Raw genomic sequence first — 26841 nt, 5'->3', positions numbered from 1 at the left:
GTTTTTGAAAGGATGCTCAACATCTGGATGATGTTTTTGGTATACCGTGGTTGCATTAATGCGTCAGGTGAAGTTAGTGGACGCAGAGCTACATGGAAGCAAATATCGACCTGAATGCAGCTCTCCCACTCACGTCTAGGAGTCACAGAGCCGAGTCAGACACATCAAGGCGCCTGTGCATTTTATATCCTTCACTGTGAAGACAAGAAACTGTAGTTATCTGGATGACTTCCCACCAACTAAACTAACAGCTGCCCTTCAACACGCTGCAGGTATCGGTGCTGATGCTGCGGTAGCTTTAAATCCCCGGGTTGGAGAGTGCTGAGAGATCCTGTCTCATGTCCTCTTATCAGGTCTGGAAGCATTCCCAGCTGAAAAGTCAAATCCTCCCTGAGGATTTTACATCGGGAGCTTCCTGCCGGGCGCTATTTTTACAAGCGTGTCACTCACATCTCAGAAGGCCAAGAGGGGCTCCAGGTGGACAGGCTTCAAACGCACTGTGAAGTGTACAAATGATGCTGATCATCAATTCATAATGTGTGCATATTGATCATTTAAATCGTATATATCTAGACGGCCATATCAGAAGGCCATACACCATAGGAGCTCACATATTATTTATCACAGCTCACAACCCCTTATAATTACAGCTGTATACCATGTTTAAAACAATATTACTGAGATGAAATCTGTTTTACACACCACAGGGGGAAATAACACAAATCAAATGTTGGTAAAGGTCACAACATAATCACTGTGGGCTATCACAGACAGAGACATTATAATCTACGTCCCTCTGGCAAAACATATTATAGATGGATGGATACTTTATTATTCATGGGGAAAATTCCCTATAATTTCTATTATTTAGTGATTTTAATCGCAGGAATTAAAGAGAATAAATACAGTGTGTATCAGATAACTGTGTGATAATGTGGTTCTGAGTCAAGGTTGTAAAGTGAAAAGATGCCAGAAACGAGGATGTATTCGGAGCAGTAAGTACAAAAAAATGTACAATGTGAAAAGTGTTGCTCATTTCGGAAATATAAGGCAAAATGTGGGGGAATATAAATACATATAAAAAAGTAAAACTATGGGTAAAAATGGGAATAAATTAATTTTCTTTCTTGAATCCACTATCTGGTCCTTTGATCAGCATCGTCGTTTCCCTGGACAGTCCCGGGTTGTGTTCCTCTCGGCTTTGCATGAGGCTGCCAGCTGGGCCGGTCCCTGAACGCACCTCCCTCTTCCCGGGCGGCTCTTCTACTTTTGGTCGCACACTGAGGCGGAGCTGTGAGTCTAAGCAGTCCTCGGGTCAGGACCTCTGGTAGCAGGAGTCTCAGTGAGGATTTACACAAAGTGAGGACCGACTCAGACTGTGACTCGTGAGTGTAGGTGGACCACAGAGTGGGACAAACACGAGCACCGTTTCCCACGGACTAATCTCCCCAAGAGGGCGGGGGTTGGGTGCTTTTTTTTTGAAGGGGTACCACACACACACACACACACACACACCGCTCCCCGAGCAGCATCCTGCACAGGTCTTGTAGTCATTCCCACTTTAAACTAGAGACGCATTTCAGCAGCGTGAAGGCGAGTGGAGCCTGAACCATGCCGAGCAAACGCCAGTATCTGCGCCCGCGGCTGTGCACGCTGGAGAAGGGGGACAACGGCTACGGCTTCCACCTCCACGGGGAGAAAGGTAAGACGGGCCAGTTCATCCGGTTAGTGGAGCCCGACAGCCCGGCAGAAACGTCCGGGCTCCACGCGGGAGACCGGCTGGTGTTCGTGAACGCGGAGGACGTGGAGAACGAGAGCCACCAGCAGGTCGTGTCCCGGATACGAGCCACCGTGGGCTGGCTGGAGCTCGTGGTGGTGGACCCGGACACCGAGCAGCTGCTGAAGAAACACAACATGAAGTGTCTGAAGGAGTATGTCGCCGACGGCGTCCCGCTACCTTTCGACGAGGAGGAGGAGGAGGTGGTGATGGTGGAGGAGGACGGGGACGGGACGGCAAACGGGGATGAGGTGAAGGAGGAGGAGGAGGAGGAGGAGGAGGAGGAGGAGGAGAGGGACGGGACACCCAGGGAGTCCACGGCAGTCCCGGAGAGGAACGGAGAAATCCACGTGCACGTGGAGAAAAAGCTGAGCATCAACTCCGAGAAGGTGAGTCAAAGTTAAAAACAGGTGAATGCACCTCTCACTGTCAGAGTCCTTTCCTCCAGCTGTACACGTTATAACATTACAGCCACTGAATGCATCCCTGAGGGAGCTCTTTCCTGGAGCTCTGTGGCTGAAACATGGATAAGAGGACCAACAACAACCTGGTTCAGCTCTGGGGTCTAAACTAAACCGGGACCCCCCTTTCCTCTGTCTTCTTTAAACATCAAACTGTTGCTCAACATTCTCCTCTCAAATACTGTGACGTGTTTATAAAAGACATGGTGTGCCGTTCCTTTAGAAAACCACCATAACACATATCTGGCATTGCTGAACCCTCCACAACAAACAACAGGAAATAGTCTCAATCTCCACAAAACGAGTCCCACTCAACACATTATGTTCAAACCTTTGATCTTTGTCTGTTTCGGGGCTCATTGTCACTCCGCAGTGGCCACTTTGTTGCTGTGTGTGTTCCCTTGTTTGTCTGTGAACTCAGTGGGGTTCATTAAAAAGCACTCGAGGAGAAGACACAGAGAAAAGAGCCGTCATGTGCAGCTCCACTCTGTCTCTGTGGCAGATAGCATAATGTGTTGAATATTATTGAATAATGACGTTATTGGGCTTTTCTGCACAGTGTGATAACGGTGGAATCATAACCAGGATGTTCAGTGGACATTCATGACACTTTGAACTTGATGGAAAAGTGATGATGAGGAGTCAGTTTGGGAGATATATACGGAGGTGATCTCTGTCGTGAGATTAATCTAGATATTGTGTTTTAGTTCGTGTAATATTATGATACAACTTGAATATTTGTGTCTAATATAATACGCTTATTTGTGGGGTTTTTTCGAGAGTAAGATTGATATCGCTCTCAGGTTGTTTTGATGCTGTGGTTTTATACAGATTAAATAAACGAGATGCATGAGAATAACGAGAGTGATGAATATCAAGTGTTAATGAATTACTGAGCTTTAGATGTGCTGGTAGGCAGATGTTGTTAGCTTTGGACAGACACACACGTACCACCGGTAAGCATCTTTCCCAAAATGTCTACCGTACCCTTTAAAAGTTGAAGTGGGTGATGAGTTATTTTCATGAAAGACAAGTCCTTACTTGTTCGATTGATCGTGATGTACACAGTGTCCAACGTGGCACCTTCCAATGTCTTGTTTTGATATCAGGATATTACATTTAAAATAAAATAAAACAACCTAAATGACCAAGTCATTGTTGTTCCTTAAAATATCAGCGTCTTCAAATGTTGTCTTTTATATGACCAACAGCCAATATTCACATTTTAGAAGCTGGAACGAGATGTTTTTTGGGGAGGGAATGTGTACTTCAAGGAAAATACTAGTTAAAATGCACAAAGAACGTCTCTGTCTGCTCGGTCATCACATTCAAGGAATATTCAGATCGAGTCATGCTGAGCAGTGAGCCCAGAGTCTCTTTCACGTGAACGCGTACAAAACTAAGCGTTGACCGGCTGCACCGGTTACAAAAGAGGCACAAAAGAGGGTTCGAAGAGCGACGCCTTCTCCGGAAACCGAGGAACCCCTGCTCACGGTGGTCATGGTTACACTGATGTTGTGTGTGTGTGTGTGTGTGTGTGTGTGTGTGTGTGTGTGTGTGTGTGTGTGTGTGTGTGTGTGTGTGTGTGTGTGAGGATGGAGGGGGGAGAGGGAGCAGTGACGAAGGGTCAAAACATGGAGCGTGGCCCGGGAAGAAAATAAAAGCCTCTGTCGTCATCGTGGAATCAAACACACACACACACACACACACACACACACACACACACACACACACACACACACACACACGCACACACACACACAGTGGTCCAAAGGTCTCTCTTTTGTTTACCAGGCAGTAAAATCTTTACTCTGCTATTGTTGAGTGGAGTAGCAGCGGTCGCTCTCAGCTCATCCACAAAAATCTCGTGCGGACAAGTTTGCATTTGTGGCCGAGATGACCTCTGCCTTTATTACCACATTATGAAAAGTATTACAATGAGTTCCATGCTGTGCGGCAGTAAATTGTGGCATGTATTTTTCTAAATGAAGTCTGGGAATTTTGTCCTCCACTTACATTGGAAGCACGTTATGAGGGGATCTTGTTGTGGCCGATAAGAATTAGAGGAATGAAACATCTTTAATTATGTGCACCTGCCCTGTCATTGTTACACAGACTAGAATCAATGGGAACTCATCATTTGATCTGTCAGTAAAAAAGGAGAAAACCTATTTCAGAGCCTGATTGATTGTTTCAGCCGTAACAGGAAGCAAATGATCGCACTAGATTCGTCGATTAATATTTAAATAAATGAGTGAACTCTATAAAATGTGCGATTAAAGAACCATTTTGCAGTTAACCCCATGAAAATGAGTTCTTTCACCAAGCTGCTGTTTGATTTTCCTTCAGTGATTCATTCAGATTGGAGAGAGAGAGTGTGAGGGTGAGAAGTGGGTTTTTTTGGGAGTCTTACATAACTCTAGTCTTTAAACACTAATGACAGGAGCGGACAGATGGAATTGACTGCGGCTCGATGAGATCTCAGGAGAGTGTGAATGTGTGCGATGTTACCGCATCGACACCGCTGAGAGGCCTGAAATGAGACACGGAGGCGTCTTTGTGTCCGTGTGCTGGCTGTCACTTCCCTCCTCTAATCTGCACATTCACATAAAACCCGCTTATTGAAGAGCTTCCACTGCTCTCGCCACACATGCTTGGCTTTTTTTACGCCGGCCCTTTAACTGTGCGACGGCATGTTTTCCCTGAACAAATCATGCTGGATCTGTCTCGTGGGAGGACTCGGGTCTGTGTTCGTACTGCGTTCAGTGCGATCTATCCACAATGGTGAACGGTCACCTGAAGCAAGCAGCGACAGACCTTATAGAATTATTCAGCTGTTGTCTCTGTATCGGAATCACGAGTTTTCAGAGTTCACATCTATGCGATGTCGTGCCTTCAGGAGCCCAAGGATACATTAGCAGACAGCTTTCGATGATCATTTGTTCGTCGTGCATTAGAGGCACGAACGGCCACGCCTGCAGTGGCTGTTTGAACCAGGATGGGCTGCCTGCTGCCGTCTCTGGGACTCCCGGCCTGTGCACAGACCCCGGGACGTTCAGCTGGTTTCCTGTCATTGTTGTTGGTGGAAGATGCCCCCCCCCCCCCCTCTTGATCTTCTCAGGGCTCAACAATAACCTTTACTAAGCTGCTTGGACTCAGCTCTTGGCTGCCGATTTTTAGTCACAGTCAAAGAACTTAGTTTTCTTCACCGTTGACTGTAAAACAGATGCCCGCGCACACACGAGTGAACGCACCAACACCCACGCAACTTTGTACGTTGAAGAGCGGTTGCCACTGATGGCAACCAAAGGCCAAGAAGGGGTTGCCAAATTCTCAAAATAGTTGCCAATTGCAACTTTTTCTCACCCTCGCGTAGCAGGACAGCTCTCACCGTCTCTCACTGTGTGTGTGTGTGTGTGTGTGTGTGTGTGTGTGTGTGTGTGTGTGTGTGTGTGTGTGTGTGTGTGTGTGTGTGTGTGTGTGTGTGTGTGTGAAAACAGGATACATAATGAGTCAAATGCAACACTGGTTGAATCGCGTGTCGTTCCAGCAGCAGACACAGAATGCTGGAAGTAAACAGTGTCTCCAGCTGTGTTTGTTGGTTTGCTTATCATTGAAGCCATTGTGACAAAGCCACGTATTGTTCAGCCTGTTTGGGAAAAGGAGTGTTTGTCTGGTCAGATTATACTCCATGATTCATGCCAACTTGCCGCACGCAGCGTTTGGTCATATGATGCGTTTGTCTATGTTCTGTGTGGGTGTTTTCACATTAATGTATGTTTGTGTGTGTGTGTGTGTGTGTGTGTGTGCGAGTGTGTGTGCACTCTTCTCTTTGTTGATCGTTGGGCTGTGAGTTTCAGGGGAAACGGAGGGTGTTCAGGGCTTCACTTTGTTTCAATTTAAAGATTTTTTGTGTGTTTATGATAAAGTAGAGGCCCAATTTCAACTGTGATAGGATGATAAATATACATACATACAATACAGACAATAGATAGATAGATAGATAGATAGATAGATAGATAGATAGATAGATAGATAGATAGATAGATAGATAGATAGATAGATAGATAGATAGATAGATAGATAGATAGATAGATAGATAGATAGACTTTATTTCAGACTCGGGGTCCATACAGACAGATACATAAAAAGACAGACACAAACAATAAAAGTACATAGGCCTAGCAATGCCTTACAAAGAGACAGCTGTACCAATGTCGCCACAGCTGGGACTGGTAGCGTGTGGTGCTAAACCTTATGTTGGTTAAAACAAGTATGATCCCATTTACAGAGTCATTCAGTCTACAGATGAATTTGTACATGACATTTCTTAAAACTGTTTGGAAAGTGTTGACTCGTGCAGCCACAAACATTTCACTGGCACTACACCATCTCGGTCTCTTTAAAAGTATTCTCATGGCGTCATTGTACGCGACTTGAAGTCTCTGTAGACTCTTTTTTTTGTAGTTTGACCACAAGTGTAGAGTGGAGTACAATATGCTCTGAACAGAGACATCTTCACTCCATCTGTACACAGACCAGACTAACGTGAGAGACTGTTTGCTTGTGCATACATCATACCACATTGCCTGGAAATGTCGTTATCATCGGTCATGTGTTCTGTTAAAAAATGACCAAGATATTTGACTTCACTACAGACACCAAGATTATTGTCAGACAATTTGAAGTCAGGGAAGTTTAGACATTTGTCCTCTTTAGTTCGACAGATCAGGACAGCACTCTTACTGGCGTTGTATTTGATGTCATGTTCCACACCGTACACAGTACATATAGTGAGGAGCTGCTGAAGACCAGCGCTAGAAGGACTAAAGATCAGCAGATCATCTGCATACATGATGTGATTAACCAGAGTATTACCAATCATGCACCCAGTAGTACAGGCGTTCAGTTGCTTGGACAGATCATCAACATACAGATTAAACAGAACTTGTCTGACACCATTGCTAACCCCTAATGGGGCTGACACACTTTTACCCCATTTTACTCTCATACTCTGGTGCGCATACCAGTAAGCCAGAATTCTCACTATGTATGTGGGGACACCTCTTTGGCTCAGTTTAAAAAATAATTTACTATGATTAACACGATCAAAAGCTTTGGAGGCATCAATAAAACACATAAGAAGTGATGAGTTTTGACCTCTGTATTTGTTTACAGTTTCCTTTAAGGCATATATACACAAGTCAGTGCCATGTTTGGCTTTGAAGCCGAACTGGTTATCTGTGGAGGTGATGAAGTCCTGTATTCTGTCCAGCAGAATTCTTTCCAGGACTTTTGACAGGACGCTGGCCAAAGCAATGGGCCTGTAATTCTCTAGGCTACATACTTTACCAGCTTTGTTTTTAATGAGTGGCACTAAGAGAACAGACAGCATTGAGTCTGGTAACAAGCCGTGAATCATGAAGCCAGTAAAACAAATAGCGAGGAGAGGAGCTAACCTCGGACTAGCATATTTAAGGTGTTCAGCAGTAATATGGTCTAAGCCACTTGCTTTGCCTTCAGACAGTTTATTGATAGCTTGGTGCACCTCATATGATGTAATTGCCATTCACTCATTACTCTCAGAACTGTCACTTTTGATGCAGTTCAATAAGGTGCTATAATGCTGTCGCCATAACTCAGCAATGTTGTCTGTTCCTGAAATTCCATCTATAGAGCATGGTAAAGATGTTTTACAGTTAAGAGCTCTCACTTCTTTCCAAAAATCAACTACGTTGTTGCTTAGCAGCTTCTTGGCCATGGAGTCAGCCCTCATGGCTTGATCATTCTTGCAAATGAAGCGAATGGCATACTTATATCTTGCATTGGTGAGCTTCTTGTACTCAAGCACTGGCCCTTGTCTGGGTCTACCAGCTAGAGCCCATGATTTGAAGGCTTCACAGGCTTCAGCACGATACTCAGCTACATACTCGTTCCAGCCAGGTTTGATGTTATGGGTCTTATTATGATGCTTGTAGTAGGGCTTGCTGTCTTTATACAGAGCACTTACTATATCATTGTACATGAAGCAGAGATCTCTCCTATGCACCACATCCTTACAGTTAACGTCAGTACACATAGCTGCATCTCTAGGTAGATGAATATTATATGCCCACTGCCATTAGACTTTATAATAAAACACCTCGGGCCAGATCGTCATCCTTCACATGACTACAACGCTACACGGCTGTTGCTTGTTGTTGGTGATCCTGGCTCTACTGTCCAGGTTGTTTAGTTTAGTTTACTCGTTGCTAATTTTATTTAATTAATACCACTATATTCATGGTATATACTGTGCATTTCTATTTTATATTCTATTCTAGCTTATTTTTTATTTTGTATTAATCTATTCCTTCAATTCAATATCTGCTCTGTTATTTTATTGTACTGTAGATATTGTGCATTCCAAGACGTCCTCTTCAGTGAGAGTTGACCAGTCAAGTTTTTCTGTGTTGACACTATTTCCATTTCTAGATAGCGCCGGTAGATGTTCAACATTTATCGACATAGCAAAAGGTATATGATCAGTTGTTGCTGCTCCATAAAGAATGCCCATACATCCCAATGAAGCATGAGCATCAGCTGTATGAATACAATGGTCCAGCCATGATGTCGTGTGCCAGGCCTCACTAATGTATGTATCGCTATCTGTAGGCAAAAGCACTTCGCTTGATAATATAAAATAATTGTCTGAACAAAACTGAGCCATGTGCTTGGCAAATACTGAGCTTGTGTCTGAGATATCTGCATTCATATCCCCAATAACAGAAACACTAGAATAAGTATTATCTTGAAATAGAAAGGAGATGTATTAAGAAATAATTGACGATTACAATGTAAAAATGCAAATACTGTACTTTATAACGGGTGATACTGACTCAATCAAATACCACAGAAACACTTCATTCATAATGTTTATCTATCAATAGCAGCAAATTATAGATACATGCACTCAATAAATGTGTATCAATGCTGTTGTTTAAGGCTGTTTTTATGAGTATTGTGGGCAGTAATCCCAGTAACTCATGACACAATGCTATCATAAAAACTATCACCGGTGTTTCTGCAACACAGTCATCACAACATCTGTCTGACAAAGAAGTGGAAAGTAGAAACGGTGACCACATACCATCACAGTGTGGTCAGCCTTGTTGTTTTCGCCCTGTTTGTTAATGTGTGTAACTATGTTTGAGGCGGTGTTTGGCAGACAGAGGAGGGGGGACAGGGTGAGGACAACAAAGGTCTGCGACCGGACGTCAGCCGGAGACGTTGACATTTCATGGTCAGCTTCTGAAACCCTCACAGGCCACCAGGGCGAGTTCATGAGTACAATATAAACTGCCAGAAGGCGGAAGCGTAACGTCTTGAGCAAAAGAAAGGATAGAGTTCTACCACATTCAATGAAATCGCTCTATTGATTAGGAACAAGTAATCAATGATGTGTTGTCTCGTAGCACTCTCAGTGAAACTCCTCAGTGACGTCAGTCCAAACAACAGCACCACTGTGGCCCAGGTCAGGGGTGGAACCTGAGCCCTGTGTGTGTGTGTGTGGGGGGGGGGGGGCTGCTGGTGATTGGGTCTCATGGGATTCGGGACAGAGGCTCCACAAAGCCACATTTCAGTTCCTACTCCATTCTGCTGGAGGTTCACCACCCCGGCCGGACAATGAGCCGGAGGGCCGCGCCCTGCCGGAGGGTGGGGGGGGAAGTGACTGGCTGCTCGCCCTGAAATAGACTTCCCCCCCCCCCATCTACCTTCCCACCGTACAACACACAGACGCCATGACACCAAGTGAATGTAGGGTGTGCACTTTTATTTAAACTAAAAGCTTCCAAACTAAGAAAATGTAGGAAAGATCAGCCCCAAAACACGTATTAACTAGTGCTGACTAGCAAATGTTAGCATGCTTAAAGTGAGATGCTGAGCATGGTAAACATACCAATGTGTCTGCTTAACATCAGCACGATAGCATGCTGACATTAGCATTTAGCTGTTAGCACAAGCCAAGCTGCATCCTCCAGTGCTGACAAATGAAGCCAACGCGGGTGAGCCGCAAACATGCAGCTCTTCAAATGACCACTGGACACTGTCTCCAAAAGAGAGTCCATCCCCATGGACCCCCATGTTAAAATGCCAAGCTTTAAAGCAGAAATAATAATAATGATGATGATAATAATGTTTATCTATAATATACTGTCCACTTTGAGCTCCACATCTTATGAAGCCTTTGATGAACAGAGCTGCTATCTTCTCTTCACACTATCAACAGTGTTCTCATTTCTATTCCCTTTGCCTTTTGCGACTCATCATTTTTCATCTTACAAGCACGCGGACGAATAACGAATACCTTGACCAGTCCCATAAGGACAATCAATCTCACAAGAACAGAGATGAGATCAACGCAGCACGTTTTGATTGAAGAGCACGGCTTCGTCTTGAGTGGTGACGCTCGATATCTTGTCCCTGCTCACGCCTTCAAGTGTCTGTGATTGTGGAGAAACTCAAGTCAAAACACACAGAAGAAGAGCTACATGAGGAAGGTTCTTTCCCTTCATGGCTCATTCTTTAACTAGAAGCGTGTCACATCTACGATTAGACGCTAAATGATTTCATTCTGTTAGCCCCCGACTGAAAAGCTCACTTGGCACCGATTAGTAATGAACGTTTGCTCGTATGCCATCCGATGATGTGGTCGTGTTGTCACTTCTGCTCGACTGTAACAATGTGGCTCTCAGATATCTCAGCATCTGCATGTTCTGTATCACCTTCCCCTCTTTCTCTGAATGCATTTTTAGAAACTTGACACTTGTGCGAGAGGCTGTTGAGCCGGTGCTGCTTTTGCAGGTCTGCGAGGGTGGAGGGTCGGGGACAGGAAGACTGGCCGAGGAGATAAAAGTTGTTGACTGCGATCGGACAAAACTGTCAGTCAGCGTCGGGCTGATCTTATGCAAGAGTGATTGTTTTTAAAGAAGGCTGCAGAGCGGACGGACGACAGATGAAGAGCGTTGAGGAACGGCAGGCCCTGCCTGCTCTATTTTAAAGATCTTAAAGCGACGGCGAGGCCTCTTCATTCGGTGTAATCAGTGCTTGCACCCCTGCTGTGATGACTGACATTACTTTTCTATTTCCAGACCTTCCCCCTAAAGACTCTATTGTAACGGGAACCTTCAGCAGAACCTTTCTTTGGTGTCTTTTGTAGAGCCCAGTTTGTCCCATCCTCAAATGGAAGGGGGGACAGTGGGGCGCTTTGTTCCTCCGCCTGCCTCGCAGCTGGTTCAACGGTCCAGCTTGAAATCCAACACCCCCGTCCTGACTGAGAGAGTGGTGCGCTCCGTAACACTCGAAGAGCTTTAAAAAAACTTCGGTGGTTTAAAAGGGAACCGGGTTTACATCAAACATTCATGAAGTCTGTCCTCGAGGCCGTTTATCTGCGTCGGACACGACACATGACAAAGGACCGGGGGAGGCCAACGATGTGTCATGTCACTGAGTAACCACAATGTTTATCCTTTACTCTGATCAAAGAGGCTGAAGTCATGGGGGAGCTGCCCTCTTTTATTAGAGCGACATGGAGGAAAGCAGTAAGCAGCAGGAGAAACACATAAAGATGAAAGCGAGGCTCCTTTAGAAGACAAACGCACGGAGCAGCTGAGTGTGACAGTGTTCCAGTTCATGATCTGCAGGACTCGTGAGTTGAGCAGACGCCGGAGAGACAGTCGAAAAAGCATCAGTGAGGTGACGCGTGATTACAGGAAGTTTTCATCATGTGGCATTATACTTTACTTTTCCCCGCTCTGGGTACGTGAAACTAAAAGACCAGCAGAGTCAGAGAACCGGAGCCGTGCAGGAAGCCCTCGGCCATAGATGTCCTCCATGTGTTCTCTGTGCAGTCGTTACACATCAGTGCGCTGGCGAAGCATGAGGAAAATATGAAGCAACTGGCATCCTGAGTGGCGGAGCTGCAGCCTCTGGCATCACACACACACACACACACACACACACACACACACATACTGGCTGCTCGCTCCATGCCAGAGCTGCTCGTAGCCACAGCGCTCCTCTGTCAAACAGAATCAGCAGGAGAGCCTGACGGATGCAAATCTGTGGTGGCTGAGTCGGAGGCTGATGAACATGATGGATGGATATTATGGAGGTCGTTGGTTTGCCTTTTAAAAACTCCCTGAGAGGGTTCAGAAGATGCAAATCAATCAATCTGGCTCGTTGAGACGCTCACCTGCGGGTTCCTCGAGGGCTCTGTGCTCCTCTTGTGAGGCTGTGTGCATGTACATGCTGACGTTTGATCGTCTTTTTAACACACCAGCAGCGCGGCTCTGTGGATGGGGATGGGGATCGGTCAAAGGTTTAGATTTTTTAAATCATTTTAGAGCTTCGTAAACGTACGGTACGGGGTGCTGCAGCCACGTCAAGAGGCCTGTAAGTTGAACTTTGCCTCCTCGGTATCTAATCTATTCATTAAAGCAGCTTCCTGAGGAGAAGCAGAGACAAGTCTGAAACAGGTTTACATCAGCCTCTGGTCGGGGAGCCTGTAAGCTCTCCAACACTCAGAGATAAGCTTTGTGCTGGAGCAGCAGATGCAGCGAGAGTCACAGCCGTGAAGTGCGTTTTGAGAATATTAACATGGGCCCTTGTTTTGTTGTGGAGTGATTGGTATTCAAGGCGATTGCTCACTCGTACGTTAGAGGCTTGACAGCAGCAGACACTAGAGTGAAGCACAAAAGATGTTTGCCTCTACTGTGACGCAATGCCACTTTCTATATGACAGGAACAGGTTTCCCTTTATTTGGACTGTCCAGTGTTACTTAACTCCGTGTGCACCCAGGCCAGCGTTGACAGTTGCCTCTATGTATACATCCGTTTACACTGGATGCTCAGCAACGTAGTATCAACTCAGTTGTAAAACTCCGTCCAAAACAAATAGTTGACAGAAATGATAATGCGTGCGTTTTAGGGCCGGGCATCGTGTTATAATACATCATCCGAGAAAACAATGGCGACACGATGCAAAGTATACGTGTGCGGCGGCACAATACATCCCAATCATGAGTCAGATTAAAAGCTTCTCACACAGCTGCTCGCACGCATTGTGCCGATATTCAAAATGTAAACAACCACTAAACGTTCAGGAGGAAATGCGTCCGACAGAAGATGCAACATCGTCTGTAACAAAGACGGATGCACCTCTATGACGCGGCGACTCAGCTCCTCATTACGTCGAAGATTTAAAGGAATAGTTCAACATTTTGGGAAATACACTTGTTATTTTCCTCGTTGTTTTAGTACGTACATTAAAGATGAAGCCAGTTAGCTTAGTTTAGCATGAAGACTAAACAGTGAAGCCAATGCTGAAGAGCGGAACTTGAAGGGTTCTGGGTGAAGAAGTCTGATTGTATTGAAGTCTCTGGGAAAATGACTCCTTCTCACTTGATTTATTGATTTGTAAACTTGAGTTTGTGGTCTCGATCGCCAGTTTCAAGTCTTCTTCGTTGCAGCATGATATTCATTCAGTAACGGACGGTCCCATTGGGAGTAAAGCAGACCATAAAGCAGGAGATGCTTCAGGGCTACCTTGAGATTGACGGGTTGTTGCCATCACGTTGTCCCTGTTTCACACTCACAGTGTGTTATCAGCTCATGAAAGTTAAGTAACATTATGGTGTCCTATAGATGCCTTACTCAGCATACCGGTGTACTTAGCTACACCCTTCTAGTGTCACTTCTGGTTGCACAAAATATAAGACAGCAACAGTCAAACTGCTGAACTCAAGGCTCCAAAACTAAAAGGACAGTCGGCCAAACAACGGGTGGCATCAGGGGGACTACGCCCACTTCTTATAGTCTTCACTGGATACACGAGGAAACAGCTAATCCGTGTCATTCTTTTATTCGACGTCAAATACACATATTTACATACTAGTACAGTACGTTTGTGCGTATGTTGGGGGTGTGCTTTGTGTTTGAATTTCTCTTTCATGTCAGGAAGTTGAGCCAGCTCAGAGGGAAGCATATTGAGGGAAGATGTGTCAACAGTTCCTGTTCAACACTTCCCTCCTCAAAGGAAAGTTTGTGTCACTGAGAGAGAGTTCAACCTCCAACCGCCGAGAGTAACCTTTCTCACCATAGAAAGATGATGTGACACAAAGGCAATGGCTTCAGATGATTTGCCCTTCATCGTTATTTGGAGAAATTAAAGTTTATATTATTTTTGTGATCCCCAAGCGAGGATAGGACTTTTAAACAGGTGACATGATGTCCTAAAGGTTAACAGGTCAGCTATCACATTACATTCTTGTTGTAGGTTAACAACAACTAAACTAAATCTGAGGAAGCAGCACAAGAAGGTGAATGCATCCGTGTTTTCCTTCCACATATTATGTACGTGCAGATGTTTTAGGGTCTGCGAAGCTCTCTGAACTCAGTAAAGATCCCGAGAGGAAGTATGTAAAGGTTCCTGGATCCACCTCGGGCCAAAGCTGAGCCTGTCTGACAGAAATATGTAGTTGCACCCGCTGTCTAAATTACGTAACACAGATGTGTGTGTGTGTGTGTGTGTGTCGTTCCACAGCAGATAAGACCTGTTCAGTATGAGGCCATGTGGAGGAGTTTTACGATATCTCAGCTCGTTATTTACAGAACGTCCCATACATGTTCTGCGGCCGTATCTGCGATGTTCCCAGCGTATTTGCAACTGACTGTTGTTAACGTCACCGAGAACTCACATTGTAGTTATCGTTAACACATGAAACACACACACACACACACACACACACAAGTAGTCCTGGCTTGTGTGTGCTCAGCAGATTCCACAGATTTCAGAGCCTCGTGGAGATTCTTCATCCCTCCACTCCTCTCCGACACAAACCCCGCTCTGTTGTTGCTGCCAGAGCTTCTCCGGGACGCCGAACGTTCATTTTAGGCTTTCAGAAGAGCGGAGGTCAGTAATGAGAACAAACATGAAGCTAAGTTGTTCAGTCTGTACTTTGGATTGCATCTTTCACATTTAAAGGACTCGTAAAGGAAGGCTGTCTCTCTTGAAGTCTGGGTGTGACACTTGAAGAAGTGCAGAACGTGCAATCAGAGACGGTGACGTCTGTATAATCAGTTATTGTGATGAAGCTCTTATCCGCAGTACATCTGATGAGCAGGAGAAAGCTGCTCGCCGGACACATTATGCTGCGTTTACATTACCAGCGTCATTTTTAAATGGAAACCGGTGACATTGAAGCTACAAAACTGAAAGAATCCAAGTTGAGCTGGTCCCAACTTCTGTCAGCGCTCCAATGACGCAGTGAAGCGTCTTTTCCGTCCAGTTTCCAGAGCTATTTAACTCCATCTACTGTACGTCTTGAGCCACAATGTGCTCGGCCGTCTCCTGACTTTTGCCCCATGTAGTCTGAGCATGTGTGTGACACTGTGCAGTATTTCCCATTGTGTTTTTGTTTTTGACATTTACACATCATGGGAAAGGGCCTGCAGTACGTTTGATGGAATAATCTTCTCATCTCACTCTTTGGTAAGAAAGCCAACAAGTGTGTTTCCCAAAACCTTCCTTTTAAGGCGGCACTTTTTCTGTAAAATGAATGTTTTTCTTTCTTTCTTTTCAAGGTGCTTTACTGAGCAAAGAAAGGGAACATTTCATTCTTGGCGGAGGTGGGTTGGGCGTTAGCGCGGAACAATTGTCTTACGTAACACAGTACAACTTGGCACCGCTTGTGCCAAGTTGTACAACAGAGAAAACGCTTTGAGTCGGTTACAGTGATGTCCGCAGTTCATTTATGATGTTCTGAAGTAGCTTGAATCAATCAGCCTCCTGCCAGTGTCTGTAGAAAGTGAGTCAGACGTATTCATAGACGTCGTTCATTGTCTTCCAGCGTACAGTTGACTCTGATGTGGAGGGAGTGTCGGGTCAGATTTGGTCACAGTGACAGAGGTTATCCTGACCAGCGCGGTGTCTCCATTATTTCTTATTCTGACCTCTTTGATGGCCAATAAAAGCCCCATTTTTCTAAATAAAGAACTTCTTCCACACAGCGGAAGGGAGGTTCTGGAGTCGAGCTGCAGTTTTTTTTTTCCTGGATGACAACACAGCTCGAACTCTTCCTGCTGGCCCAGAGCGGGGCTGGACGGGTCGGGGCGAGGGGAGGCGGTCAGAGGTCAGCGCCCGGCTTCCATTGTCCTCCTCGGAGCCCGGGGCGAGCAGGGAGCGGACCACACCGGAACCGGTCCCTTCCTCAAGGCCGGAGCAGCGCCTCCCCACCCCGAAGTTCTCCACATACCTTCCCAGCAGACCTCCAATCACATGCCTCCGAGACCCTCTTCCTTCCTGGAGCCACATGGAGTCCAACAGCAGCCTCACTTTACACATGATTGTTTAAAAAACACACTTCACGACACACCAGCAGCCACCTGTATGTTCAGCCTCGGCTTCATATTCATGGTTAACGATTCACTGGAGCTCTCCGTGATCTTTGTGCCTCTGGTTCTCCCTGAACCCATGGTGGGTTTTTTAAAAAGCTGTTGTTCTTGTGTGTCACATAAAAGTGTTGTTCACACACCGTCTCCGTTTTGTCTCCTCGGGTCTCTTCCAGGAGGTGTTGTGCACTGAGCCGCGGCCACGGCTCTGCGTGATCCGGCGAGGGCCGAGCGGATATGGCTTCAACCTGCACAGCGAGCGGTCGCGGCCGGGCCAGTACATCAGAGCGGTGGACGAAGACTCTCCAGCAGAGAGGGCAGGCCTGCTGTCCAAGGACAGGATAATCCAGGTACTTCAATAAGGGACCCCATGCAGGGCAGCAACTCAGTACAATAAGACGTTATTATTGTTCTGGTGAGATACTACTACTTCAGAAACTCTTCAAATGGACCCAAAGTACTGCCAAAGAAATTCTATGATCATTAAAAATGTTCGAAACAAGAGTAACGCTCTATGTAGATGATGCTTGTATAGATGCATAATTGCCTTCAGTGAATGATGCTCAATATCAGGTCTTAAAATATAGATTAAGACGTTTCATACTTTTTTAGGATGCAGTCTAAAAAGTACATACATACAAAAAGTTATATTTTAAAAGGGAAAAGAAATCGGACTGATCCACACCCACCGTTAAAGATACTCTGCAGTATGTGAGTGAAGCAGGTCTTCTGTCGGCTCTTTCCCCAAAGTTAATAAGAGGAAAGCCTTAAATCCGCACACTGTGAGCAGCCTCACACCGGAATAATCAGCTTCTGAACTGGTCTGGGGTCTGCTCTGCACACCTCCTTTTGTTAGTGACCGCTGGCCTACAGTAGAGAGACGTGTGTGTAAACAAAAAGTCTAATTACAACGTGAATCACTGCAATTTCTAGATCACATGTAAGAAGCTCAAAATAAACAAATCGTACAATTCTGGTGAAAAACAGCAAGTGTGTCATTAAGTTGATTTTAGGCCTACCAGACCTCATTCTAGTGTCTAACAGTCATTTTCAATCACACGAGGTAGTATTGTCAGTGGGGTTTTTAAGACATCAGGAAGGCTTTGAAGAACGTTTTACACAGAAGCTAAACGGTGGAATCACAGCTTCTCGGTCCATCACGTGACGCCATTAGGCCGATAAAGACTCTTTCCTCATAGGAATGAAGGCGGCGCTGCCTCCGATGCTGAATCCAGATCTCTCTACATCTTTGGGGACCATTGGCATGGACAAGTTTGGGAAACCTTTGCTCTAAAAGATATTACAACCATAAAACCTTGTGTTTGTAATAGCATGTAACCAGACAGGACTTAGCCAGCAGAAGCAGAAGCAACACGAGTCATTCATGACTCCGTCGACGTGACTCATTCAGTGTCACACAGTATTTTAACAAAATCAGAGCGGCATCAGAGCTCAGAGGAAAGAGAAAGGAAGAGGAAGAATCAGAAGAGAAGGAGGACAGAGAGAGGAAGGAGGGATTAAAAGTCCCACAGAGACCGGGGTCTGTTTGAGAGTCTAGCGAGGGGTTTGCAGTCCCCCAGAGGGCCCCAGAGGGCCCCAGAGGGCCCCAGACAGCATCACCACCCACTGAGGAGCAGAGCTTTGTGGGGAGCAGACAGCCATTGTTTCTGCTGTTACTGGCCAAGCAGCTATTGTCCAGCTTCCTCTGTGGGACTGGCTTAGATGTGCAGGTCCACTCTATGACCTAAACACACACACACACACCCACACACACACACACACACACCCCCTGAGACATTTCTCACATGCTTTCCCATGGTGATTTAATCCCAGAACACTCAGCTGGCGTGGGAGTGAGCCACCTGACATGTTGAGTTACTGTGTCACAGCCAGGTAGCACCATGATGCTCCGTTGATTTAAAGAACAAATCAAAATGTTTGTTATTGAGCACACTGTTGAAGGAATGTGTGTGTGTGTGTGTGTGGACACACAGGATTTCCTGCCCTGGAGCCTCTGGCAGACACAGTGATAATATTGAGAAAGAAATCCGTGACAGTTATAAAACAGTTTGTTCACTTCTCTGTGGGAACAAAGACGAGAAGAAACAATAGCAACCTTTTTTTTGAAGGATTTCTATCCATTGGTGGGAATCTAAAACTAAAACAACGTTCCTCTCCTCAGGTGAACAGTCTGTCAGTGGAAGGGAAGACGCATTCAGAGGTCGTGGCCGCCATTAAAGCCAGTGGGAAGGAGGTCCGTCTGCTGGTGGTGGACCCCGACACAGACGCCTTCTTCAGGAGGTGCAGAGTGGCCCCCGCCTTGGACCACCTCTCTGGTGAGAGGACACGCACACAGAGCGATGTCACCGTCACCGAGCTCGTAATGCTCGTAATGTTTCCCCCCGGGTTCATTGTCAGTCGCAGTTATAGACGAGTTGTAGACACAAGACGACGCCTCCTCCTCTCTTCTCCTCTCTTCTCTCTCCTCCTCTCCTCATCCTCCAACAGATTACAAGTCTGACTCTTGGCTCTTCTCTCCTTTAAGTCTTTCTATCTCTCTGTGTCTCGCTCCATCCTCTATGGCTATTTCTTTCCTTTTCTTTCTCTCTCTGCCAAGAAACATAGACAGAGACGCTGAGCCACTTCCTGCCCCTCCCCCCCCCCCCCCCCACACACACACCTGAAAGTTAATCTTTTAGACATAAATAGATCAGATCAGACGGATCACAGTGTGGTTTGTAAAGTGTAAAGGCTTAAATGCAGATCACTCAAAAAATAATAATTTTGGGATCTTTCAACTGCCCCTTGTGGCCTTCATCAGCAGATGGAGCTTGCCACGAGATATGGCCGAAAGCTCCGCAGAATATTGAACAAGAGGACCATTGTCTGGACTTTTTTGTCAAACTGCTGTCAAAGGGCAATAAAATGAATACGCGACTGATTCCAGGGATTCGTTGTTTTGTGGCCTTCCCTCCACAAAAAAAGGTCAGATGTGGTCCTCCCAGGAGCTGTAACAGATTCAGTGCCTTGCTCAAAGGCACGTTGACTTGACACAGGTCCTGCTGTACCTGCCACGGCCCCCGGGGGGAGCCCTAGTACAGCCTGTGATGTGGTGTTTCTGTGTTTGAGGGCTGTCCCTCCACAGGAAAAGATCCTCAGGCAGGTGGTGTGTGTGTGTGTGTGTGTGTGTGTGTGTGTGTGTGTGTGTGTGTGTGTGTGTGTGTGTGTGTGTGTGTGTGTGTGTGTGTGTGTGTGTGTGTGTGTGTGTGTGTGTGTGTGTGTGTGTGTGTGTGTGGTGTTCTAGGACAAATGGCTGAGTGCCACTCTGCATCATGAGACCCTTCATGTAAACATGCTGCTGCCAGCTTGACAACCGCCTGTGAATGAGGGGTGAAGACGCTCTGTGTCAGAGGAAATGCATTTATATGTCCATGGTTCAAGAATGCTCCCAGTGCTCCCGGTTGATGATTAATAAATGGTGTACTTCTGTGCGGTGAAGCTCATCGGGGCAGATGTTTCATAGTTTCCAGTGTTTCAGTCCAGGATTAAGAACAATGACACCCCGCGGGGGGCAGATTCCAGCGAGGTGTTTCCCAGGTAACTGCCTGCACTTCACACGCTGCCCACTCAGAGAGCACCTGCCTACAGCGACTCTCTACCAACGGGCTCGCACAGCCTCTCTCTCTCTGAGCTCGCTTTGTTTGGTTTCCAAGGCGCTCGCTCCAAGTGGCCTCTCAGCCCCGGAGCCAGATCTCTATTGGGACTTGGAGAGGCTCCTCTCAGAGTCAGGGACGCACAGCAAAAAGACCCGAGGAGGACTCCAATCTCAGATTAACTCTGGAGGACCTTCTGCTGTCTCCAGTAATCATCAGCGTTAGCTAGAGACACGCTTGGGGCAGAGGATCAGAGGGATGGAAGGTAAGAGACATGTGATGATGTCTGTCTGAGGTTACCACCTCTCCAACGTGAGGTTTGGGTTCAAACATGGCGACACGTGGATTCATTTTTAAGGGGAAAGAGCAGCAGCATCTGATATGTGGAGGCTCTGTGGGTGCATAGAGGACCAGGATGAGCACCATCTCACAGAGGATGAAGCATGTGTGAATAATAGATGACCTGCTCAAACCTGCCCCATGTAACAGAGTAAGTGTTGCTGGGATGAAAGGTGAGCTGCAGAGAGACTCTTGATCAGAGTGGAGCTGATGGTGCAGGTCTCGTGGAGTGACATCAGCTCCGACAGACGTTGTAATTTTTGGAGTTCCGATGAATGATTCTTGTGTCATCTTCATGCCTACAGGTCCGCTGCCTGAGCCGGTCATTAATGGAGGAATGGACGAGAAGGTAAGAGTACACCAGCGGTCAAATATATCACAGAGACAAGAGAGACAAACGCAGGATTAAAGCCATCACTGGGTTTGGAGAGCTGCTTTAGAGCGAAGCCAAAAGTGAGATTTGAACTTTGAAGTGTGTGAAGAGCCGTCGGTCTCCCACAGCGGAGACTTCCCTTCTCCTTCCTGACGGAGAGGAGGACGGGAATACTTGTGCTTTGAAGGCTCTGTAGCAGTCGAGGTCGAAACAGGGTTTCAAAGTAACACGTAAATTCAGGTGTGGTTTCGCCTCATCAGAGAACTGAGACGCCGCTGGAGTGAGTTATTAATCACAGAGACGTGTAACTGAACGGACTTTCCTGTGATTGTCTCAACGTTCTGGCATTCTTTGTATACGGTGCTGTGTGGAAAACCCCACCCGGCTAGTACCCCATTAACTTTGAACTATTTGAAAGTGTTTGACCAAGGATGGATTGTGTATTCAACATTAGAATCCTCCTTGACCCACAGTTTAGAGAGTATTGTATTAAAGGTACATTACGACTAGAAGCTTCTCTTTTGAGCCGAGGCATGAAGAATGTAGCAGCTTCATGTTAATCCTGCTCAAGTATTTGGGCGTAATCCCAATGAGACACACTGGCCACCACTTAAACACGCAACTCACTCACTAACTTGAATAATGAGTTCGATATTTTGGGAAAACCGTTGTTTGTTGTCTTGTAGAGCTGCACAGTTCATCAAAATTGGCCTCTTGCCATTTGTAAAAGGTGAAATGTGTGTCAAAGTACAAATTGAATGAAATGTTTTCGTGCTGTAGAGATGTCGTGGCCTACACATTACACGCCGCTGACTTAAGCCCCACAAGAATGCTTTCTGACGGCCTCGCGGGTTACCAGAGTGTCTGGTTCCCAGGTGGACACAGTCGACTTGAATGTAAATCAGTGTTGATAAGATAAAGAGATGATTCCACACTTGTATGAAGACACTTTAGAGGCGCTACTGTGCTGACCCGTGGCTGCCTTCCGCTCCGGCGTTTGGCCAAATATGCAAAGTGAAGCCTGGAGCGGGCGGCAGAGAAGTTAATTGTTCCTCGTATTGTTGCGAAACAGACGCTCGTTAAAGGGTGGTCGAGCTGAGAGGGGGGTGAGAGGTCAGGGACAAGTTGTCTGTGAGGTAAACGATGCCGTCTTTAAAGGGGTAGTGGGTTAAAAATCCTCTCGTATGACATACTGACAATTATGCCGAGGCTGCAGAAACGTAAATGCCTCATCCTGTCACATTTGCAGCTCATTCGAACTGCTGCAAAACACTGAGGGCAGGAAAGAGGCTGGAATTCAACCAGCAAGAGAAGCAGGAAGAGTTTCTCAAATCTCACCACTCCTATAACATTTAAAGTTTTGCCTTCTCCACAAATATAATCCGAGGAAAAACAACAGATGTACTAAATACCGCTCATTGCTGATTCCCAGATGACAAAACATGTTTACAACTTCTCAGCTGCCTCTAACTAACTTGTACTCAATAGAAAATCCAAGGTTGCCCCCCTGTGGTAAGGACCGGTACTGCATCACCAAAACGAACAACAGTTTCCCAGTAATGATGTGTTAGTGTGATCATGGAGCGATGCTGATGCTGAGTGCTTGTGGCCCCAGGTGAATGGTAGAGGGGCCAAAGAGGCAGAGAGGGACTCAAAGCTGTCCGTCAGTCCTTCTCCGTCCAACGCCTCGTCCAACGCCTCGTTCACAACCCCGCCCACCAACACCCCGCCTGAGGTACGTCCCAGCAAATAGCAACCTCTCGTGATTTCAGAACGTAAAGTGGAACTAATGTAATACGTTTTGTTAACCATTCAGGGTTTTATCGCGGACGGCATCCCAGCGCTCAACATGTCCCTGCAGCAGGTGAAAGAGCTCGCCCACCAGAAACGCTCCAACAAGAGAGCCCCCCCCATGGACTGGACCAAGAAGAACGAGCTGTTCAGTAACCTATAGGGCCCCCCAGCCCCCCTCACACACCTGCTAGAGGGATTCTCACAAAGAGACGTCAGAAAGACATTAAAAGAGCAGATTAACTATCGGCATCAGACAAATCAAGAAGTTCTGTAAGATATAGTACTCTTCATTATTACTCTTCATGCTACTGTATAATCCAGATATTAAATATATATAATAATATGTATAATGTGATACTAACAATGAGAGATGCTCATGCCAATGAAAGAGAACTGGACCATGTTGAAAATGTGTGTTTGTTTGTGTGTGTGTGTGTGTGCGTGTGTGTGTGTGTGTGTGTGTGTGTGGACCCTGACAGTCCCTGTTGGCCAGAGTCTGGTGCCTGTGGAAAGGAGGAGTTGATCGTTATGTTTAGTTGAATGACCCTCCTCCTCCTCCTCCTCCTCCTCCTCGTCCTCCTCCTCCGTCTGCTTATGTTTTTTTATTTTTTATTTCTACTAACATTTAAAACATCATAGTGTCTTCAACAGCAGGAACCAGCCGACAATCAGTTCATCGTAAATCTAGTTTAACTTTTTGTTAGTTTTTAGGGTTCAAATATCTGAGTGAACAGTGACGTTTGCATTGAGTAGAATCCAGTTTACGCCATAAAGTCCTTTTTCATGATGTTAAACAAAAGTAAACATCATCTCTAAAATAATTCCGAACATGAACTGATGGCTTTAAACTGGAAAGAACTGTGTTTTAAAGATGATTCTCTTATATTGTATGTATTTATACATATATATATATGTATAAATGTATATATATACACGGTATATATCATGTGTAATGCGTATTTTTAAATGTTGAGATAAATTCCACACTCTGAAATGAAATGTCCATTTATCCACACTCTGTCTGAACACACAATATGCTCTTTTATTAAATGTGAACCATAATGTTTATTATGAGTAACTTATACCGTCCTCTCGTTGCCATCACGTCACACTTTGAGCGTCTGGAATATTTTTATTGCTCTCGTGAGAGATTCGATTTTTCCACATTTCTATCAATGTCTTAAAAACAACAGTTGTGTAACTTTGAGATGAGAACGGCCGCGCTTCACTCGGTTTGATGCTTTTGTTTACGCCATTAGTCATGAGGATGGTGATGGTTTTCTAAATGAGTGATTTCATGATGTGAAGAGGGCTCTTTTTGTAGCTTGTGTAAGAAGTAAGTGATTTCTATCCTGTAATAAATCCGTCATCACAACATGAGGTTGTTATTCAGTTGTGTGTGGAAAGTCTCTGGTGTGCGACACACGGCTAACGGGCTGTAAAGACGATACGACTTTTACTCAATAATTCCAAAGTTAAGAAAAGATAATCATCTGAGTCTGAATGAGGCAATATGATGTTGTTCCACACAGTTCATCATTGATATATCTTAACTTGTTTTATCAATTGATAATGACCACACACAGCATTAGATAGATGTAGTATAAGAGTCTTTCAGTTAAAGCATTGCATCAGGAGATTTGTCCGCACATTAACGGAGCAGTAATACAGCGTTTAGTCTTTAATCCAAACACTGAACTGATATGAACAACCTTCATATGACAAAGACTGTGAGAGGGCTGCATGTTTGTGCAGAAGCATTAAAGCGTATAAACATGTCAGCAGTGGATCACATGACTTCTTGTAATGATGAAACAGAATTGATGAATGTCGTGTTTCCGCTGCCTCCAAGTGGCCAAAGATTTGAATTATTGCAGGTTTAACGTGTCTACGTCGACCTTTTGACTCCTCCGTCAAAGTAAAACTAAACTGATCCGTGATGAGAGGTGCGACAAGTTTCATCCCATAGAGTACAACACAGCAGCAGTTTCACTTTAAACCAAACCAGGATGTGCTCGTTCAAACAGTATTATGTGAAGGAACAACCACAAAGAATAATTTGCATTTAATGCAATTCACTTGGACCAAGAGGCCTCACTTTAATTGATTTCATCTGACCCCATAAATTTAACATATTATATTCATATTAGTCTCCTTGCACAGCTCCTCCAGCTGAAGCAGTTTGAGAACCATCCCCACGCGTTCAGACCCTTAATTCTCAGGCACACTGTGTGTTACCGTCACATTTCACGCCCTCAGGCTGTCTCGAGGCGTGTTCTTCACAGGACTGCATGCTTGCAGTTGAGTGTCTGTCCTCCAACGTGTCACTCTGTCTCCAGCAGCTGTCTGCTCCTAATGGTCTCGACCTTTCTGCTCCTCCACTCTCCTTCTGGCCCCGACGTCACAATCGCAGCTCACTGTCGCACTCTCACCGGGACAATTAGCATACCGGTAATTGGAACTTACGACATTGACCGACACGAGGGCTAAACGGGATGAAACGGTGGAGAGATAATGATGATGGTTGTTATAATTGGCTATTAAGAGGAATCCTGGAAAAGATGCTTGTGATTATGATCATAATGGGAAGGACAATGTTCAAAGGTGTGAGGTTAACAATAGCTTCAAAGCTGACTGTAGACACAACGATGATGAGATCTAATCATTGGATTAAAGGGCCAGTGTGTAGCATTTTGGGGGATATATTAATATTCACAACTCATTTCATTTGTGTATCATCACCTTTAACTAAGAGGTGGCGTGTTCTCGTTAGCGTAGCATGAGATCCTTCATATCTACATACTGCTGCATCGTTATTGGAAAACACACGTTACTCTTGTAAATTTCATTTTTGTCGAGAATCAATAAAGTTGTTTGAAGATGTTTTCACAGCAATATAAAAAAAGATATTAGAAAGGAGATTCTGACCTGTTTAACTTGTTGTTTTATCGGATCAGTACTCGTTATTGGCTAATACACAAGTTCAAGTATCGGAATCAGTATTGGGAGGAAACGGCTATTCAGTTGGTTGACATCTCAACGATACCACTAGATGCCATCAAATCCTACACACCGGTCCTCTAAAGAACTCTTAGTGGAAATAAAGGCGAAGAATGTACAACCAGCAGCCAGCTAGCTTAGCTTAGCACAACGACTGTGAACAGGGGGGGGAAACAGCCGTTTTTATACATATGAATAAAACAAGACATAACGTGTTAAATAGTAAGCAGAGGTCCCGGTTTCAGTCTTTGTGCTAAGCTAAGCTAACAGCCTGCTAGCAGTGCATACAGCTTGATATTAAGCGGTAATGATCTACTCAACTAACTCTCTGACGTGGATAATTAAGATGATGAAGGGCAGGTGCAGGTCGTGGGCTGGACCTTCACAGCTTAGGTGCAAACACAGCTGTTGCGAGGCAACGGTGTCCGCCAGGGGGGCCCTTGTAAGGCCTGGAGCCGGGGTGAGAAGAGGGGTCGACACAACGCTACCTTCAAAACCCCACAGCACGCTAAAAATAGACCAGGAGTGTGTGTGTGTGTGTGTGTGTGTGTGTGTGTGTGTGTGTATGTGTGTGTGTGTGGAGAAATCACTGTGGAGAAAATGACAGACAAAAACAGAAATACATGGAATAAGTGACATTGAGTGTAGGGAGAAGGATGGAGGAGACGACTTGGTGAAGGTGCTACAAGCCGGCGGGTGAAGTGTGACGCATTGGCCGAGTAAGTCTGCTGTAATACGAGCTTCTCTCTGTTTGTCTTCTCTGAGAAAACCTCATCCCCTTCTGCCTTACTCTCCTCATGCACACACTTACACACTCGCACCCCATCTCCTTTTATAAAAGCACCCAAGGACAATCCTCACTATTAATAGGAAGTGTTGTCAACTGGCTCTGGAGAAATGAGACCGTCTGTTCAGCTCACTATTTCTGCGGTCCTTTGTAGCCGTGGCCCCTGACACTGTCAATTACATTCATTTTCCAGACTATTAAAGAAGATTAAAACTGCTTTTATTCAT

At 45.5% G+C, this 26841-nt stretch overlaps 1 protein-coding gene across 2 annotated transcripts; it reads left to right on the top strand.

Moving 5' to 3' along the window:
• Positions 1–1312: 1312 nt before the first annotated feature.
• Positions 1313–24202, top strand: nherf1b (NHERF family PDZ scaffold protein 1b). 2 transcript variants are annotated; one of them, XM_079281025.1, is made up of 7 exons: positions 1313–1980; positions 2068–2166; positions 16845–17018; positions 18851–19004; positions 20966–21009; positions 22649–22768; positions 22850–24202. In XM_079281025.1, exons 1-7 carry the CDS (start codon positions 1612–1614, stop codon positions 22985–22987), a joined length of 1098 nt encoding a protein of 365 aa, XP_079137151.1. In that variant the 5' UTR covers positions 1313–1611; the 3' UTR covers positions 22988–24202. The 2 variants fall into 2 exon arrangements, with proteins under 2 accessions (XP_079137151.1, XP_079137150.1); XM_079281024.1 differs by having other exon boundaries at positions 1313–2166.
• The last annotated feature ends 2639 nt before the right edge of the window (positions 24203–26841 follow it).

The sequence above is a fragment of the Melanostigma gelatinosum genome (genome assembly GCF_949748355.1).
Source record: "Melanostigma gelatinosum genome assembly, chromosome: 13".
Classification (NCBI taxonomy): domain Eukaryota; kingdom Metazoa; phylum Chordata; class Actinopteri; order Perciformes; family Zoarcidae; genus Melanostigma; species Melanostigma gelatinosum.
This window is presented reverse-complemented; position numbering and strand designations above follow the sequence as displayed.